Source organism: Centroberyx gerrardi, chromosome 2 (genome assembly GCF_048128805.1).
Source record: "Centroberyx gerrardi isolate f3 chromosome 2, fCenGer3.hap1.cur.20231027, whole genome shotgun sequence".
Taxonomy (NCBI): Eukaryota; Metazoa; Chordata; class Actinopteri; order Beryciformes; family Berycidae; genus Centroberyx; species Centroberyx gerrardi.
In genome coordinates this window covers 14908337-14926061 of record NC_135998.1, presented here as the reverse complement: position 1 = coordinate 14926061, position 17725 = coordinate 14908337, and the positions used below count along the sequence as shown (strand labels likewise).

At 42.4% G+C, this 17725-nt stretch overlaps 2 protein-coding genes across 4 annotated transcripts; both read left to right on the top strand.

The window, feature by feature from the left end:
* Positions 1 to 1355: 1355 nt before the first annotated feature.
* On the top strand, positions 1356 to 8820 carry slc35e4 (solute carrier family 35 member E4). Of its 3 annotated transcripts, none has more exons than XM_071913545.2 (3): positions 1356 to 1419; positions 2559 to 3166; positions 5509 to 8820. In XM_071913545.2, exons 2-3 carry the CDS (start codon positions 2578 to 2580, stop codon positions 6045 to 6047), a joined length of 1128 nt encoding a protein of 375 aa, XP_071769646.1. In that variant the 5' UTR covers positions 1356 to 1419; positions 2559 to 2577; the 3' UTR covers positions 6048 to 8820. The 3 variants fall into 3 exon arrangements, with proteins under 3 accessions (XP_071769646.1, XP_071769645.1, XP_071769644.1); XM_071913544.2 differs by lacking the exon at positions 1356 to 1419 and adding an exon at positions 1445 to 1936; XM_071913543.2 differs by lacking the exon at positions 1356 to 1419 and having other exon boundaries at positions 2261 to 3166.
* Positions 8821 to 10488: 1668 nt separating this feature from the next.
* Positions 10489 to 14662, top strand: smtna (smoothelin a). Its single transcript, XM_071913524.2, has 8 exons — positions 10489 to 10616; positions 11391 to 11508; positions 12063 to 12138; positions 12293 to 12418; positions 12528 to 12573; positions 13284 to 13401; positions 13550 to 13701; positions 13937 to 14662. Exons 2-8 carry the CDS (start codon positions 11401 to 11403, stop codon positions 14082 to 14084), a joined length of 774 nt encoding a protein of 257 aa, XP_071769625.1. The 5' UTR covers positions 10489 to 10616; positions 11391 to 11400; the 3' UTR covers positions 14085 to 14662.
* Positions 14663 to 17725: the final 3063 nt, after the last annotated feature.

Here is a 17725-nt window from a genome sequence, read left to right as displayed (position 1 = left end):
TATATATATATATATATAAGTAGTTAAAAGAGCCATTAATAAAAACTGTTTGGTTGAGTTGTACAAGGGACACCCTCTGTGGACACCAGGCTGCTGCCTTTTCTCAAGAACTTTACAATATTAACAACAGTAATAATAATAATACCTTTATTTATATCATACTTTTCAAAACAGATGTTACAAACTGCTTAACAAACAGGGAACAAAAAGAAACAGAAAACCAGCAGCAGTGACAAGAAAAAAAAGCAGGACAAAAAAAAATTATGAAAAGGCCTTTTTGTACAAATGGGTTTTGAGAAGTGATGTAAAGGATGATGCACTCAGGTTGCACATAAGGGGTTAAAAGGTCAGAGTCCAAGTCATAGGCCAGGGCCAAGACAACTTGTTGTCGTAAATAAAATCTTGACATCAATTCTAAAACTGTCCGGCAACCAATTTAAGGAGAGACAGACCGGCCATCTTATTAGCATTTAATTTTTACAAGACCGTTTCATTTATGTTCATGTACATTATGTTATGAGTTCTGTTGAACTGTTGGCAATAATGCGATGAAACAGGCTGCCACATATGGCAACAGCTTATTTTTACTTTTTCCCTCTGATTTCTATGAAAAGCATATTACATCATTATTTGAAAGTATAACAAAAAAAAGTAATCCAAAAGGAGAAGTATCCATCTTCTTAGTTTCTTCTGAGCTAAATTGCCTAACTGGCAAAAATGTGTTCACTGTTGCATGTTCAGATTTAATGTTTACATTGTATTTTTTGAGAGGTGTGCCTCTAAGGAGCACCTTAAGAAATATAGCTCAAGGTAATATAAATGTGTTTACTTCTTGCAGCTATAAGAAGTAACCAGACGGAACTGACAACTTTTTTGATTGGCCATAACAGATTTACAAAAGATGAGTAGGCCTAATGCTGATAAACAATGCATGTAGATACACTGCTCAAACTTTGTGTCAAGTTTTAAGCAAGTGCCTGATTAATTTCCTTTTCTGCCTACTTGTTAATACATCTGATATCAGGTTCTTCAGTACATTTTAATTGGACTTTACTGTGTGAGGTTGACTTTGCTACTGTGCTCAGTAGTTGTACTCATTGCCCATTGGAGAATACATGTTTTCCTTCTGTATAACACTGGTGTGTTACAGTATGTACAGTTCCTGAGGTTTCAAGGAAAAGTAAATCATCATTTCCATGATATTTTCTGCGCTTTTCAGTGAGTTTTCAGTGAGTCCAACACTGCACAGAAGTTGCGTTCAGGTTGCACCATGTAAAGCCAGGCTTAAATGAGTGGCATTGCCCTTTAAATGAACTACCCAATGACACCAGAGCGCGTCCCCCTCGGCTGGGATGAGCGTGCACGGCGACCGACGGGGATACTGGGATGCTGTCAAACCAAAGGTACACAGAGAACAAGGTAAAGATGAAACACAAATGAGTAAATGTGCTGTCATCGTGTAACTTTACGAACAGATTTCGACAGCGAACATCACCGAGTTGCCGGTCGACTCGTCGAGCTAGCCCGTGTTTTAACGTTAGCTAACCGAGCCTCTTTACAGTTATTAGACAGGTTGGCTAACTTAGCTAGCTGGAGTGATTTTAGCATGACAACACAAGCCAAGGCCAGACACATCGAGCTCCCGGTGTCAAGTGACAGCAACGGTTATTGTTAGCTAACTAACCCACCTTGTACCTTTTATATTATCAGATATCGTCCAGGCTGGCCCACTTGCTTACCTAGCTTACCGATCTTACTTTGACACGAATCGACGTTAAATCAGAGTTGTGCATCGTCGTGAAGCGTAACCGTTCGTGTTTTTACTGTGTTATTATTTGTGAACAGCACCGTTTCTCACTCAGCCCGAGCTGGCTGAAGCACAGGATTTCCCTTTGCTCCGGTGGCGAGGGAATCACAAGATCTCGGCAGCCATGAAGTAAGCGTCTATTTTAAAACAAGCATGTTCACAAAACACCCATGAGGTGCGGGTAGGATACGCATGTCGAACCGCGCTTTCTGGCATTTCGAATAATAATATTGAGTTACAGGCGGATCAGTGGGCTCTCCCGTGGTGTGTACCGCACTGCTGTCATCTCACAAACCTTTTTTTTTTGCATCAAACCGAGTCGTCATCATCAGTTCATGGCTGCATTTCTAGATAATAACCAATCACACCAGTCCCCGTCGTGGAGAAGGCGCGTCTACTGCTCTCCAGCCCGCCCCGAGTAGCTCTCCTCTCCCCCTCTGCCTTCCTGGTCTAGCATCTGTCATTTCTTTCTCTTTTTTTTTTTTTTTTTGCTTGTACGGGGTGGGTTACACAACCAGTCCTCAGTGCAAAATAGAAGCACGTGTCCATAGGCGGTACAGAAAATGCAGGTTTACTAGACAACAAAGAGCAAGACTGTGGCAGCCACGCCGCGGAGAAAAACCAGTCACATCGCAGAGTATTTTCGGGTTTTATAACTTGGTGATCATGTTGTCGCCCCGAGCAGAGTCGGTGTGCATGTGGAGATGAGCGTGCGGCTGCGTTGCCAAGTCAGTATGTGTTTTCCTTACAGAGACGACGATGATCCGAACATGATCAACGCCGATGGCTTCTCAAAATGCGAGGCGACTCGGCGAGAGACGGGCAGAAGGCCACCCGCAGAGATGCTCCATCTCCTCTCCGCTGTCATCGTGTGGCTGGTGACGGGGACAACCATCTCCAGTCTCAACAAATGGATATTCGCTGTGTACAACTTCAGGTACCCTCTACTGTTATCGGCCCTGCACATGCTGACGGCTATTGTTGTGGACTATGGGCTGATCAAGCTGAGAGTGATCCGCCACAAAGGAGTCGGGGAGCAGGACCTGACCCCCAGCGCTAAGTGCAAGGTGTTCCTGTTGAGTTTGACATTTTGTGCCAGTATCGCCTTCGGCAACGTGGGTCTGAACTATGTCCAGCTGTCATTTGCACAAATGATCTACACCACCACCCCGCTCTTTACTCTGGCCATCTCTACGCTGATCCTGGGCAAGCAGCATCATATCCTCAAATACACAGCCATGATGCCCATCTGCTTGGGAGCCTCCTTCAGCATCATGGGCGAGGTCCAGTTTGATCAGACCGGCTGTTTCTTTGTATTCGCAGCGACTATGTTGAGGGGTGTCAAGACCATTCAGCAGAGTAAGTACAACAGTCTTTCATCATGATCCATGCTTGTTGTCACCTCAAACTGTAAACATTTTGTTTTGATGTGTTAAACTGTCGTAACTATTGTAGATTTTCTTCTCCCTGCTCCTTTTCGGTCATGGAATGTGTAAATTGAGTTGTGTTTTGATTGTGAATTGCTTTTTTTTCTTTTCTGGAGCTGTGCATTACCATGAGCGGAACAAATAAATAAATAAATTTAAAAAAAAATAAAATAATAGATAATCTTCCTGAGGAGGAATGTGAAATCCTCGCCTCCTTGTGAAAATGGAAATCATGTCTCATGCCACTGACAGCGGGGTGTATGTTGGCGTTTCCCTCCTACACCGCAGCAGTCTGCAGTCCTGGAACTTTTTAGTGACTCAGTGACTCACTCCTCAGTCCAGTAACACACCCATACCTTAAGGTGGAATTTTCTGGTTTCTTCACCCCCATTAGTCCATGTGCTATAAATACCAAGAAGTGTCTATAGGGTAGAATGGGCAGGGTTCTCCACATCCTGGAAAAATAGATTATTTTCGCTTTAATGCATCCTGCTTCAAATTTGAGAAAGTGAATAAAATGTGGAAACCTTTTGAGGGTCCTAGAAAATCAAGCGTTTCCAATTCTTTCTCTCCATGTGTTTAGAAATGAACATTTAAAGGACACGTAGGCCTATTAAAAAACATATCTTCATGGGGGAGCATTTGCCAATGCAAATGATCTGTGAAATGCTGCCAATGCATGTAAATTAACTTTTAACAGCCAGTATCATTTAAGACTGAATATAGGTGTGCAGTTTGATCAAACATGTCCTGGAAAATAGACGGATTCCTCTCTTGAATTCATGTCAGATGGGCTGTGTTATGTTAAGTAGTAACCTCACTACAGTCATTTAGCTCATGTTCTCGGCTCAGGAAGCATTTGTCCTAGGAATTACTGTAATGGTGGTTTCTGAAAACTGTATCCACCACGGATCAGTGTGTTTTGTGTGGTGGATTAGGCTTTCTAACGTCATTAGTCTACATAGTATGGTAATTGTCAGGGAAGAAAGAAGCCTCAGAAAGTAGAGTTTCTTAAAATACTTTAAGGCCTTGTCTTAATTTCTTACATAACAAAAAATCAGATACTGTGTTTTGCTCAGAGGGACTTAAGGCTTCATGCTTTGTACGAGGAGCAGCAGCTGTAACCCCAGTGGTTAGAGAGGCAGGCTTGTGACCGGAAAGTCATCAGTTCAAATCCCCGGGCCAACTGATGATGTCTCGGTGGGGAAAGTCAATAAGACACCTTCTTTTCTCCAACAGCTGTCATCGAGGTGCCCGTTTCATTTAATTATTTATTTCTTAAACAGGAACAGTGCACATTAATCGACCCGAGTGTAAATGTGCCAGTGTCAGCCAACTGGCTAATTTTCAACTGTAGTCCCTGTGGCCAGATGTTATTAGCCAGAAACTGTAGTTAAAAAAATACATATAAAAACACAACAACATGTAATCATTTGTACAGATTACAGGTAAAGTACAGATAGACAGACAGGACAAATATGAGGCAGTCTACATGCACACAAGCTGGCACACCCCCAACATGCATACACATAGCAACAAATGTGAGGTAATCTACACACAAACATGCTGAATTAGCAGCAGATATGTGAGCAAATACACACACAGTAGCAGACATGTAGGTACACACAAAGCAACAGACATGGAAGCACACACACGATCAAGGCATTTCACCCCCAAATGCTCCGCTGTAGCCGCTCAGTGACCAACAGTACAGGACTGTGGATGTGTTGAAAATCTCCACAGTGTTTGTACTTGTTATTTTCCCTCAGTCTGCCTCTCTTCCCCCAGGCTGCTGCTGTTCAACGTGTTGGCCAACTTGCCTTGTTAAATACGGGTAAATAAGTATACAGCAGGAGAAGTAAACCACTGGCTACTTGTAAACCACTGGTGCTAGGTTCAACAGATGGAAGTTGTAGCACATAACTATTTTATTTTTAATCACGACTGAAGGTTTGAGTCCATCCTGAAATGCCAAACCCACCGGACGATGTTGTCTCAAGTTTCAACAAGCTATTTTCATCCTCTCTCTCTCTCTTGTGGTCGTAATGGTGACCGTCATATGTTTACTTTTCTCTGACACACTTAAGTGTTGCACATGTCTTTTTATTTAAGCGAACAGGTCGCCTCCTCCAAGGATATTTAATACTCTGTTATTATGTATAGGGTATTTGGAGAGGAGGACATTTCAACATCGTAGGAATGTTCTTTTGTGACGTCTGTCTTTTGTGTTAAACTCAAGTTTGCACCAGCTCTTATATTTCTCTCTCTACTCAGGTATTTTGCTTCAGGAGGAGAAAATCAACTCTGTGTTCCTGCTCTACCTGATGTCCATTCCTAGTTTCTGCATCCTGGCCGTGGCGGCTCTGGCCTTGGAGAACTGGGCTATGCTGGAGTCTCCGCTCCACTACGACCGCCACCTGTGGGTCTTCATCCTGCTCAGCTGCCTGGGCTCCGTCATGTACAACCTGGCCAGCTGCTGCGTCATCACGCTCACCTCCGCTGTCACTCTGCACATCCTCGGCAACCTGAGCGTGGTGGGAAACCTGCTGCTCTCTCAGCTGCTCTTCGGCAGCGAGCTGTCCGCCCTCAGCTGCGCCGGCGTGGTGCTCACGCTGTCCGGCATGCTCATCTATCAGAACTCCGAGTTTATCGCCAGCTACCTGGACGCACGCAGAGCCAAAGCTAAGGGGTCGGGACAGGGGGCGTTCCACGATGGGAGCGGGGAGGACATGGACAACACTAGTGCATCTGAACTGACCCCACCGTATCATCAGCAGAGAGCGGATGGGAAACAGGAAGACAAGATAGACTGAAATGAAAGGCTGAAGGAGGGAATAGGAAAGTGGAAAGATAAAAGTGATAGAAACCCCGGTTGTAGTTGTGTTTTAAGTTGAACAGGGGTCAAAAGCAACAGAAGGAGCATGACCTCATTGTCACTGATGACGCGACTGAGCTTCTACAGTTCAGTCTGTTTTTTTTACTTCTTCACTGTGCCAATTTATTTATTTCTCCTGTGGTCTCATGGAACAGGAGTCTGCAAAGGGGGACTGACTTAGAAAACGGTTGCCTTCATGACAGTGACAGTTAAATTCTCTCCTTTTACCTGTACATCACTCATACATAGCCTATAGTGGTATATGCATGCATGAGCACACTAAACAGTTTGATACCTCATGAGGTATCCGCACTGTCACTCATACTACTCCACTGTGAAAATGTTCTCATTTGCAGAGGGCTCTAATAGAGGTTTCGGGTGGCTGTTGTGGATATTGTAGGCTGCAGAGAGCCTAATGTTACGGCGTGGGGGTGGAGGGGGGGGCAGAGAACACTCCACCTCAAATGAATGGGCACAATTTGTAAAAAAAAAAAAACTAAAAAAAAACAATATATATATATATTCATGGTACTGTTACCTGACTTTCGCCTGGTCCTACCATGGGAGGGGACTGGGTTTTCTGGCAGCTTTTTGTTTGTGTGCGAGGGGGAAGCTCATTAAATGAGGACGCTGCATTTGTTGTAGTGCTAGAGCTTTTGTCTAGATGGATTTTACAAGCCAACATTTCTGTGTAATGGCATGGCACTAATTCAGTTCTAGTCAGATATGTATTTTATCTACCGAAGCACACGTCTATCTAAGAGGAGGCCCGAGCCCCGTCTTCTGTCCTCCCCTATGAACCTCAGCGTGGCTTCCCACTTAAGGCCTAGATTTTTTCCCATACCAGCTTAAAAAAAAAGGTCTCTCTAGAATTAGTCCAATTACTTCCATCTTTTACAATAGTGCGCTCACTGCAGCATACCTCTATTATTAGCTTCACACACTCTCTAAGGAGTGTCACCCAACTTTAGCAGTCTTTTCCCTGTGGAAATGCTGAGAAAAAAAAGACTGAGCTTTCCTTTCAGGTTGCGTCCGAGAGTCTAACCAATGTCATCTGGTAGGTTTCATGTATCCCTTCGGTGGGTGCCACTTTTAAAAAAATTGGTTAACCAGCACATCTTGAAAACTGACTTCTGCTGGGCAGTGTTATTTTGTTTTCTCTCAGTATTTACAATGCATTTTAATGACCTTTTATTTAGTCACAAAACATATTTTATGCCCCTTTTAATATTTGTGAAGAAGAAAATATTTAATTTGTTTTTGAATGGCCATAGCAATCAGAGGCTTTGTAATGCTGTAGATTTTGGTCCTTGAATTAGAATTACATTTTCAGGTTTTAAAACAGTCCTGTTGAGGATCAAAACGCCTTGCACGCGAATATATAATATTACTGATCTATTAGAGGTCAGTAGAAGCCACCGGTCTGTCCTGCACCTTTCTTAGCTGCCTGCTCTCTCTTAGAGAGGTCTGGTGTAACTCTTTTATTTCGGCATGGGATTGCATGCCAGCGCTCCTGTAAGGATTTTAAATGATACAGGATGTCTCTGTTATTCCCTCCTTCATCTGATGTATGCCAAATGTTGACTTCTGAAAGCCTGATCTTTAGTTATGCTGTTTGGTCCTGTCAGTGACCGGACGTGATCAGTCTCAGTCTCAGTCTCATTGCTGAGATTCAGTTTAGCTTCTCACAAGACAAAAAACAACTAAGCCATCCATAGTTAGAGAGTTAGAGATATTTTATTTACTAACATCTGCCACATTTTCTCTGTATTTTGCCATAAGCACAGCAGTAGGCAGGATTGAATGTTGAAAGACTTCACTTGATGTGTCTTTGATTGGGAAGGAAACGGAGGAAATGCCAATTGTCTTATTTGATCTTTTTAGGCTGCCATCTATAGTTTAGATACAATGGCAGCATTGTGACCTGAGCATCATATCACACTGAGGGTGAATACATGGCCGGGATTAACCCAAGATGTCTTTCATAAGCCCTCAATCAGTAGAAATCACTACAAGAAAGATATGGACTGTGCTGAGGAGTAATAAAACAATGTTGCAGTTGGTGAAATGGCTTTTGTTATTAGAACACGTCGAATAACTGGCATCGTCAACAATCCTCAGTTACAAGTTTAAAGGTCATGTACAGAGGATCCTGTTATTGGTTTTACATTATTGAATACCTCAATTGTTAAATAGGGCTTGTTATGCTCTGTTATTAATTGATAAAGTAAATAGATGTTGGAGTGAGATCAAGCAGCTGATAGCCTCTCAACTTCCAAGATATGTCAACTGCTCATGTGTGATAGACAGTAATCCATCAGTGGAAAAGGACTGCAAAGATGTATCATATTTGACAAGACTTTTGATACATAGGCATATGAAGGCCTATGTTAAGGATACATCACTAGCCACAGTAGGCCTCTCCAGTTGTAGACTCTTGGTTTGGTTGTTCAACTATCCCAGTCTATGGCAGTTTGACGGGCATGGCTGCTTGTTCTCATGGTGTTGTGTTTGGCAGGTTGTGATGGAGGGACGAAGCGCATATTGCACTGACGAGGTATGAAGATGCTGCCTTCAAAGCCTATGGTTCCTGTGTACATACTGGTTTTGATTGTTTGCAAAGTTAGTTGGATGTAAATAGTTATTTTATTATATTTATGTATTTTACAGTCGTGAATGGCTGGTTAAAATATACTGGTTCAAGAATGAAACGATTGCCTCATGCCTTATTTGGACATACTGTAGACAAATGACAGTGACATTTCTAGAAAAATACTGAATTTTTTGCAGTTTGTGTGTTTTGCTGAATGCGCCTTTAACAGCAAGGTCCAGCAAGGAGTGATTTGATTTGTCATTTTGTCAAATTGTTTGGTAAATAATTTGAATGCCAACAGTGGCCGTAGGTGCTGCTGTTTAGGGGCAATGACATAGGCAATTCATATAAACGTGATCTGCAACTGCTTGATTAAAAATAAATGGACTGATCCAATAAAGCATAACAAACCCAATCACCTCATTACTGAGTCAGAGTTGTCACCCACATTAAAGCATGGAAATCCAGTGTGACGCCCCCACACATTTCAATTCACGTCAATTCAAATCTTAATTGTCCTGTAGGGAAATTTGTTTTGAGACTATCCAAGTCTAATTTTATCATGTCACACTTAAGTCACACTAAAAGCTGAAAAAGGTTAGAATTTGGCTGAAAAAGGTTGGAATTTCTAGACACAAGGGTAAGTAGTTCAAATAAAACCTTATTTTCTAAGTACAAGGGAATTTTTTCAGTAACATATGTTAATATATTACAAATTTAGATGGTCAAATAAATTTAAGTGGCTTCCCACTAGCAGGAGTTTGATTAAGACCAGGAACTGAACCTTATGCCAGTGGTTGTCAACCTTTCTGGCTCATGACCCCTTAAAACAAAGTGACGCCTCCTTGCCCCCAGTCACAGGCTGCTATGCAGAGTGGTGAACAGTTCAACCAAAGAATGATTTTCCCTTTCAGGTCTGGAGGCCTGGAGGCTGAGAACTATTCAGTATTACTATTCAGCAAAAATTTGAGAAAAAGATGAAAAAATACACATGATAATACATTTGTGTAGTAGAAATCTGTTTTTTTCCTATTCCATAAATCATCTCACGACCCCCCAAAATTATTTCTCAACCCCTTGTGGTGTCCCGACCCCCAGTTTGAGAACCACTGCCTTATGCTATCCTATATTGTGAGGGATTATACAGCATGTGCTTGTGTTGACCACTTGGTGGAGTTAGGACTCCACAGTCAGTCCGTCTTAAAAGCATGAAAACCTCATATTCAGAGTTGAGTGTATTTTGCTTACTTTGTCTTCTGCCTAATTTCGGTGTGTGTGTGTGCGAATGCCTGTGTGCGTGTGCATGAGTGTTTGCATCCGTGCGCACGTAGGAATATGTGTCCTGTCCTCCCTTACAGATGAGATTCCACTACTTCCTGTAAACAGGGTGTTGCTGGGCAACCCATCAGCCTTTTGCCTCAATAAGGCAGTGCTGCTCACATTTTTTTTCTTCTTTTAACCCTTCGCTTTCCCACCAAATGATTTGTGTGCCGCGCTGAATGAATCCTCAGCGAGTAGAAATAGTTATTAAAGAAGACAGAGTGCGCCCCGAGGAAATGTCCCATAAAGTTTCACATGACATCATCCGAGGTTTTAGTTGACGAGTGCTGAAGCAAGGTGTTGAGGGACAGGAAGGCAGATAGGCCGAGACCGAGCACACGTTCTCCCTCCTCCTTCCCATCTTGGGTGGTTCATGTAAGCAACCTCCACTAACTCCCCAAACATGCATCCTTATGAAGCGCTGTGGTGTGGGGTGTGATGTGATGCCGGGGCTGGGCTCAAGCAGTTCTCTCTACAAGTTTTAAAGAAGGGAAGAGGAGGGGAAAGGAGGATACTGAACACTTGTAAGAAGGGCGCACACACTGCCAGCAGCTGTTGTTCCTCAAGACACAGGAGATTGCATCCTGAGAACAGGTAGGTGACACCTCTCCTGAACAGCACCCATCCCCATTCTCAATTTATTTTTTCTGAATTAATTACTCTATGTTGTGCACCTTGTGTTATTGGTGTGTATGAGCTTAACTACAACCCCTCTTTGCCCGAGCCCGACCACATAGTTTTAGGCTGTTATCAGATGCTTTCAGTAATGGCCTTGCTCCACTACATTACTATATTTGTACACGTTACTATATTTGTCCACGTTTTAGCCATTTCTGGGCTGCGCTGAGCCAGTAGCTGAGACACAGAGAAGGGTCCTTGAGAAAAAAACAAATACCTTTCCTGCACGGCTGCATGGTTTGTGTCTGTTAAGGCTCACACACTCTGTTTATATTCAGATTACTCAACAGACTGCAAATGGAACAGTCTCTTCCCTTTATTCATGACTTTTGCACATTTTTAGCTTAAAGTAAGAGCCGTATCTGGTCTGTTTATTCATGCTCACTAATTCAGACATTTGTAGTCCTATGTGAATGATAAACTTTTGATTATTATGATTGCATGTTGTTATATGGTCACCTCTTCAAACATCTGACAGCTTCTATAACTCCAACTTTATTCAGATGTCTCAGTTTCAGGTGTGTCTGTTGTGTGAGAGCGAGTGAGAGTGTGCCTGTGTGTTTACTTGCAATGTTTTTCAGTTCTTGTCGTTGGCCTGTAAGATACACTATATAATCATGCAATTGTGTCCATTTTTGTCACATATATCTAAAGTATGTGTCATTAGAGCTGTGTTTCTGTACTATCCAGCGGTCTGGAGATGGAGGCAAAGGCTGACAGTGGACCAGCAGTGTCTGACAGTCCGTCAGGCTCGCTGACCAGCCAGGAACTGACTGCAATTGAGGATGAGGAGGTTCTCAATAAGATGGTGAGCCAGAGAGGAGAGGAGAAGGCTATTATTGTCCTGTAAGGGAAATTTGGTTTACAGAGATGGTTTGAAAAAGAAACATATCAAATCACATAATCATATACCATCAAACAGCATTTGGAAGGGAGCTTGACACAGTGCAAAAAGAGCATTGTCTCTTTTTTTGTTCACTTTTGCAGACCTTCATAAACATTAATGGGAAAACCAGTATTTGCTGCCTTGAAGATTTGCTGTCATCGAGTTTTATCTCAGTTCTCATTTTTGAAAATGACGCGACCTTAAGCAGAGTGATAGGAAGTGACATCAGTTGGCTTCACTGTCTTGTTTATGTGTTGGAAGTATTATTTATAAACAAAGTGTTCCAAATGAAGGGACCTAAGTGATGATGGTTACAGATCCCTAGAGTGCACAATATTGGTGGTTGGCCTTTCAATATGTGAACTAAAAAGTGAAAATGTTCAACTAACATATCTCTTAAAAAAGGTGAATTTAGTGTGACCTTTTCATCTCTTTTTTCTTTTTTCTTTTTTTAATCTGGGGTTTGCCTTTGACAGCTGGACAAGGCAGTGGATTTTGAAGAGAGACGAATGCTACGAGCCGCATTAAGGGAACTGCTCAAGAAGAAGAGAGGTAAACACTGAGGAAAACATTGGCTTACATGCAACAATTAGCCCTGACATGAAGCGACCACACATCCATCAGACCACTATCTGTTGTCACATCAACATCTACACATTCTCTTTCTCTGATGCTTATTGTCCAACCTTCGATCGCCTCTCATCAGATAAGCGGGAGAAGGAGCGAGGGTCCAGGCAGCAGGACTTGAGGCAGCAGGGCTTAAGCAAAGGAGGAACAACAGGCGGGATCACGAGTATAGGAAGGGCCTCCATGAACCAGCCGTCATCACACAGTGAGTGTGCCTGGCATTTGAAAACACATAGTATTTAATGTTTTAATGCTTTATTTCTATTTTTTTACCTCTTTTGTTGATATGTCTCTTATTATTTGCTTCTCCTTAGAGCCGACCAGCCAGTTCTCTCCATCACCCTCCAAGACAACAGCCAGGTGAGTCTTGACTTCTAATCAGAAGTTCTTCTTCTTTACTTAAGTAAAAGAAGCAATACCGTAGTGGAAAAATACTCCATTAAAAGTAAAAGTCCTCAATTCAAAAGTTTACTTAAGTAAAAGTATAGAAGCATTAGCAGTAAAATGTCCTTAAGTATTAAAAGTAAAAGTACTACTTCTGAAGAACGGTCCCTTTCAGGGTGTTAAATCATTGATGCATTAACCTGTAAGAAGTATTTTAATGTTGTAGGTCTAACTGCTACATATACTGTTGTGTAGTATAAACTCTATGCATCATATTTTATGAGCTTATTGTATGTTTTGCATGTAAAACCTTATTCTGCAAAGTAACTACTAGGTACAGCCATCATAGGTACAGCCAGATAAATGTAGTAAAAAGTACAATGTTCCCTCTGAAATGTAGTGGAGTAAAAGTAAAAAGTCTCACAAAATGGAAATACCCAAGTGCCAGTACCTCAAAACTGTACTCAAGTACAGTACTTGAGTACTTAGTTACTTTCCACCTCTGCTTCTAAAGCTGTTTGAAGCCAGATGTGACAGTGTTCTGCATTATAGGTCTCTTATGTTTATAGAACATGTCCACTAAAAACATAAAGAAAGCTTTTCTTATGAACAACATTTGCCCAGTAAAGAGCAGAAGTAAGTCTACTTTCTATGCATTCAGTATGTCTCCTGTATCTTTTCTTCAGCAACGCCACTCCCACTGTAGCCCCGGCCCAGAAATGCCCTGCCGCTGCAGCACCCAATACTAAAAATGTCAAACAGATGCTACTAGATTGGTGCAGAGCCAAAACAGAGCCATATGAGGTAAATGTGCACTGACTCTCTTCATCTCTGAATTACTGCTCTCTGGAGCTATATATAGCGCTGTCTCCCCCTGTCTCATTCATGGTCCACATTCTTCCTCACATTGTTTCCCTCTTTTAAAAACGGATTCTCTTTCGGTGTGATACAGGGGGTAGAAATCCACAACTTCTCCTCAAGTTGGAGTGACGGCATAGCCTTCTGCGCCTTGGTGCACCGATTCTTCCCTGACGCCTTTGAATACTCCATCCTCAACCCCAACAAGCGCAGGGACAACTTCCAGCTGGCTTTCAGCACTGCAGAGTGAGTTCTCATTCCTAATATGAAGGTGCAGATGTATCGTGTCTGAAACAGGCTGTGAAACGGTGCGTTGCAGATAGGAGCAAAGCTGCTGAATGGCTCTGACAAAACAGTTTCTTTGTTGTCCTGTGTCTCAAGTCATTATCGGTGGCTCTCCCTCTGTTGATCTCTCTCTGTCTCTCTCTCTCTCTCTCTCTCTCTCTCTCTCTCTCTCTCTCTCTCTCTCTCGCAACTGCAGGAGGCTGGCAGATTGCCCCCCTCTGCTGGACGTTGATGACTTACTCCGGATGGCTGAGCCGGACTGGAAGTGCGTGTACACATACATCCAGGAGTTCTACCGATGCCTGGTGGAAAAAGGCCTGGTCAAAACTAAAAAGCGACCCTAGACTCTGACATGTCAGAAACAAGCTTCCGTAATTGTCTGTCATATCAATCTAACAAATGATATCAATCAATCAATCAGACTTTATTTTTGTATAGCACTTTTCATACGAACAAATGCAACACAAAGTGCTTCACAGACTGAAACTTGATAAGTCACAGTAAAACTAAGGAAACTTCACAGACTAGAACACACATTAGCACAAGCTGAGGTCAGACACATAGTGTTATGCACTTTTTTGCAACATAATATTTACGTTTTGTCTCTGATCATATGCCTCCCATGTAGTAAAAGATTGAGTAGTTTACAGTTTGATGTGTGTAGTTAGAGCATCGTTTGAATTTTAATGCACAGTGCCTTATGTGTAGTATTTGTATTGGTTTGTGTGTTTATCGGTGTCTATGTGTTCTCAGCGGACAGCTGGCACTTAGGATCAGTACATTCCACTGAGATTACACATCTGCATTAATCTCAGTCAAAGCCATAGAGAATCTGGGAATGGCTTTTATGGTGATGCTGTGTGGGGCCTGTCCTCGCTAAAAACCAGTGTATAAGTATTAAAGACACATTTAATAAATCAATCCATCAATCAATGAATCAATCAGTGTTATGTTGCACATTTTGTACAATCAAATGCAATGTGCTTCACATTAGCAATAAAAATAAATTGCATAAGAAATAAAATGAAAAGCATGAAAAAGAGATAAAATGGAAATTGACAATAAAATGAGAGACCATAAAATTATAAAGGAATAATAAAATCTAAAAGGTAATATAAACTAGAAAATGAATTGCTAGAATAAAAAGGAAAAATAAAAGATTAAAAACAAAATATCAGTTCCTATGAAAAATCAAGGGTGCAGAGACAGGTCTTGAGCTTGTGTTTAAAGATATCTGTGGTTGCAGTGACTGAGGCCTGAGGAACTAGAAAGCCTCCCTACGTTTTTGTACTGGAATATCAGATATTGCATGATAAACAGATATTATTCAGGTTCTATGCCATTTTCAGAAATAAAGGGAATTCTTGGCAAATCATAACTGTAACTGACCACATCTAAAATGCCAGGTATCAAATAATTTTCTGTCAAAGTAGGCTATTGATATTAACAATTCATACTTCAGTCTAATCAGGACATCACAGGCCACACCATGCTGGGGAGAGAGCAGTGACAGAAAATTGCATAGCAGAAGAGGCCTGAGACCATATTCAACCACTCTACATGTTTTATTGCAAACTATTTGAGCAGTAGCCTACTTTGGTATCCGTGGTTTAAATTTGTGCTGTGTGTTCTAAGGATGTAGATAATGAGGTTTGGTTGAATTAATTGCACCAATTCACTTTTTTACAGGCCCACTGATACAATGCACAGTTCAGCTGCTGAATGATTTGTGTGACTGTGTGTAAGTAATATAAGCTGACTTTACATGGTGCAACTTGATTGCAACTTCAGCTCCATGCAACTTAATTGTGTTACAGTTAGTAGGAGAACCATCCAATAAAAATAAAACGTATGAAATAGGTTTGTATCATCATTTGGATGAGGATGCGTTTGTTGACATGGAAACCTGCAACTAATTGCATTGTGTAAAGTCAGCCTTATAGTAATCATCATCATCATCATCATCAAACATCATCTTGAACAGGGCCATTCTTTTGCTTCACATCTTGCCAGTCGTTATACTGGGTCAATCAGTAGTACTCCTTGGTGAATGACCTATTGGAACAGCCTTACAAACATAACCTCGCTGGTCCAGCTGGAGTGCTCTTGCGCAGCGCCGTGTGAAAAAGATGTCATTAACGGGCTCGTGCGCTCAGATAGGTACACAGCCTGCCAGCCTGACATTTAATTCTCGACACGCCGGTGCGGCTAAGTTCTGGGATTAGTGCGTCATTGATAGGACAGATGCTCAGTTATTTATAGCAGACTATACATTAGGGTTAGGGCAAAGAGTTGCACTCGGGCAGCAGATTTTGTTTTGATTCTACTGCTGTCACACCTCTCGCGGCGGGTGCGCAGAACAAGGTGCTGCTGCATGTGTGTGATGTCTCGGTTCGGCCGGGGCAGAGCAGGTGCCGCTAGTTACAGTTACAGTTGTGATTTGCACAGCTGCTCCGGTCAGCTGAGCTGCGCAATAGCTAGTAGGGTATGACGTTATCAATAATCGCGCTATATTGTAGCCAACATCAACATGCAAGCGTATGGATCCAGACACATCGAGCGTGACCACTTCCTCTCGTGACAGCTCGGCGCGCGGTCTGGAACGTGACGGATACATTCGCTGTCCACGGTACCGTCGGGTTGCATCGCTCCTGCGGGCTGATTGAGTCAGTATACACACGAATCGACCTTGCTCTCCACGTATGGTAGCCTGTACCTTGACTGGCGTGCGAGACAAGGAAACTGATGCCTTGCCCTCTCTGAATTTGTGAGCTCACTTTGCGGTTCACCTTGGAAAACGCATGAAAGGTAACAGAACGATGTTTTGTCTGTGTAACACAGACAGAGCCTCTGTGTGATATCTCTGCAGATGTATGTTGTTTATGTTGTTGTTGTTGTTGCATGCAAAATTGTGTTTTGTGGTCTAGACATTTTTCATGAGTCCTGTCAAAAATGAAGTAGAATAGAAGAATAGAATAGAAGATGCTATATTGATAATTGAGCTGGTAATACTTTCACTCAGGTCGTTCAGACTTACAGGCTTATAGACTCTATCAGTAAGGCCGATTTATGCCATTTCAGCACTCAAAGTTACCTTTTTACTTTTTAAAGTGGATTTGATGCAAGCCTATCTGGTCACCACTGCACAAAGCTGTCTTTTGCAGGTTACTACTGTGGTCACATGCAATTTTCAGTTACCAACAGATTTGCATTTCATGAATAAGTAAAGGCGGTGTATAATTTCTGTGTGGGAGGGGAGATAAACAAAATGGTATGAGGCCCATCTGTGCCTGATACTGTCCTCCTAGAGGCTGGAGTGAGGCAAGCTCTTGTCAGGCATCATCTATCTTGTGACCTATCTGTTGACATTGTTTGATGTGCTGTGCTCCATTATCTGCAGCTGTGGTGTGTGTCCCATCTCATGCAGACACTGTGTCTGAGATTATGGTTCCTGGTTTCTTAACAGGTGGGGAGGGAGAGAGAGCGAGAGAGAGAGAGAGATGAAGAGTGGAAGGCTTTGAACCACAAAGCACTTTAAACTCCCACCCTACCACCCCCATCCTGTTTTTTGCATAGGAAGAGGGTCAGGGGCTAATGAATGTTGCTAAGCAACAGGGATGTAGTCCAGGATGCGGGTCCAAAGTTAGTTCCTCAGCCCAATATCCTGCCAACGATGACATCATCAGTGATGCCTGGGGACCACGAGGTGGACAGGCGCTCAGTTTAAGCTTGATCCGTCCTCCTTCCATTCACTGTAGGTCAATCTGTTTCTCTTTCACCCGTCTACCAAGGACTTTCTGATTGATGTAGAGGATCTGTGACCCAAGAGAAGACAAGTGCAGAGGTGGTGAAGGGCAAAAAACACAAAGGTCCCTCATGTCGTTCTCCTCTGGGATCGTCTGTTGTCTCCCTGCAACCTACGCTGTCTTATTTTTATCTCACAACATCGTCCCCTCGTTTAACCTCTTATTATCCCTTTTGTTAT

Coding starts and splice junctions, on each gene's coding strand:
- slc35e4 (XM_071913543.2), top strand. CDS start 2,512: ATGAGCGTGCGGCTGCGTTGCCAAGTCAGTATGTGTTTTCCTTACAGA. Junction 3,167..5,508: donor TGTCAAGACCATTCAGCAGA/GTAAGTACAACA, acceptor CTCTCTACTCAG/GTATTTTGCTTCAGGAGGAG.
- smtna (XM_071913524.2), top strand. CDS start 11,401: ATGGAGGCAAAGGCTGACAGTGGACCAGCAGTGTCTGACAGTCCGTCA. Junction 12,419..12,527: donor GAACCAGCCGTCATCACACA/GTGAGTGTGCCT, acceptor GCTTCTCCTTAG/AGCCGACCAGCCAGTTCTCT. Junction 12,574..13,283: donor CCCTCCAAGACAACAGCCAG/GTGAGTCTTGAC, acceptor TCTTTTCTTCAG/CAACGCCACTCCCACTGTAG.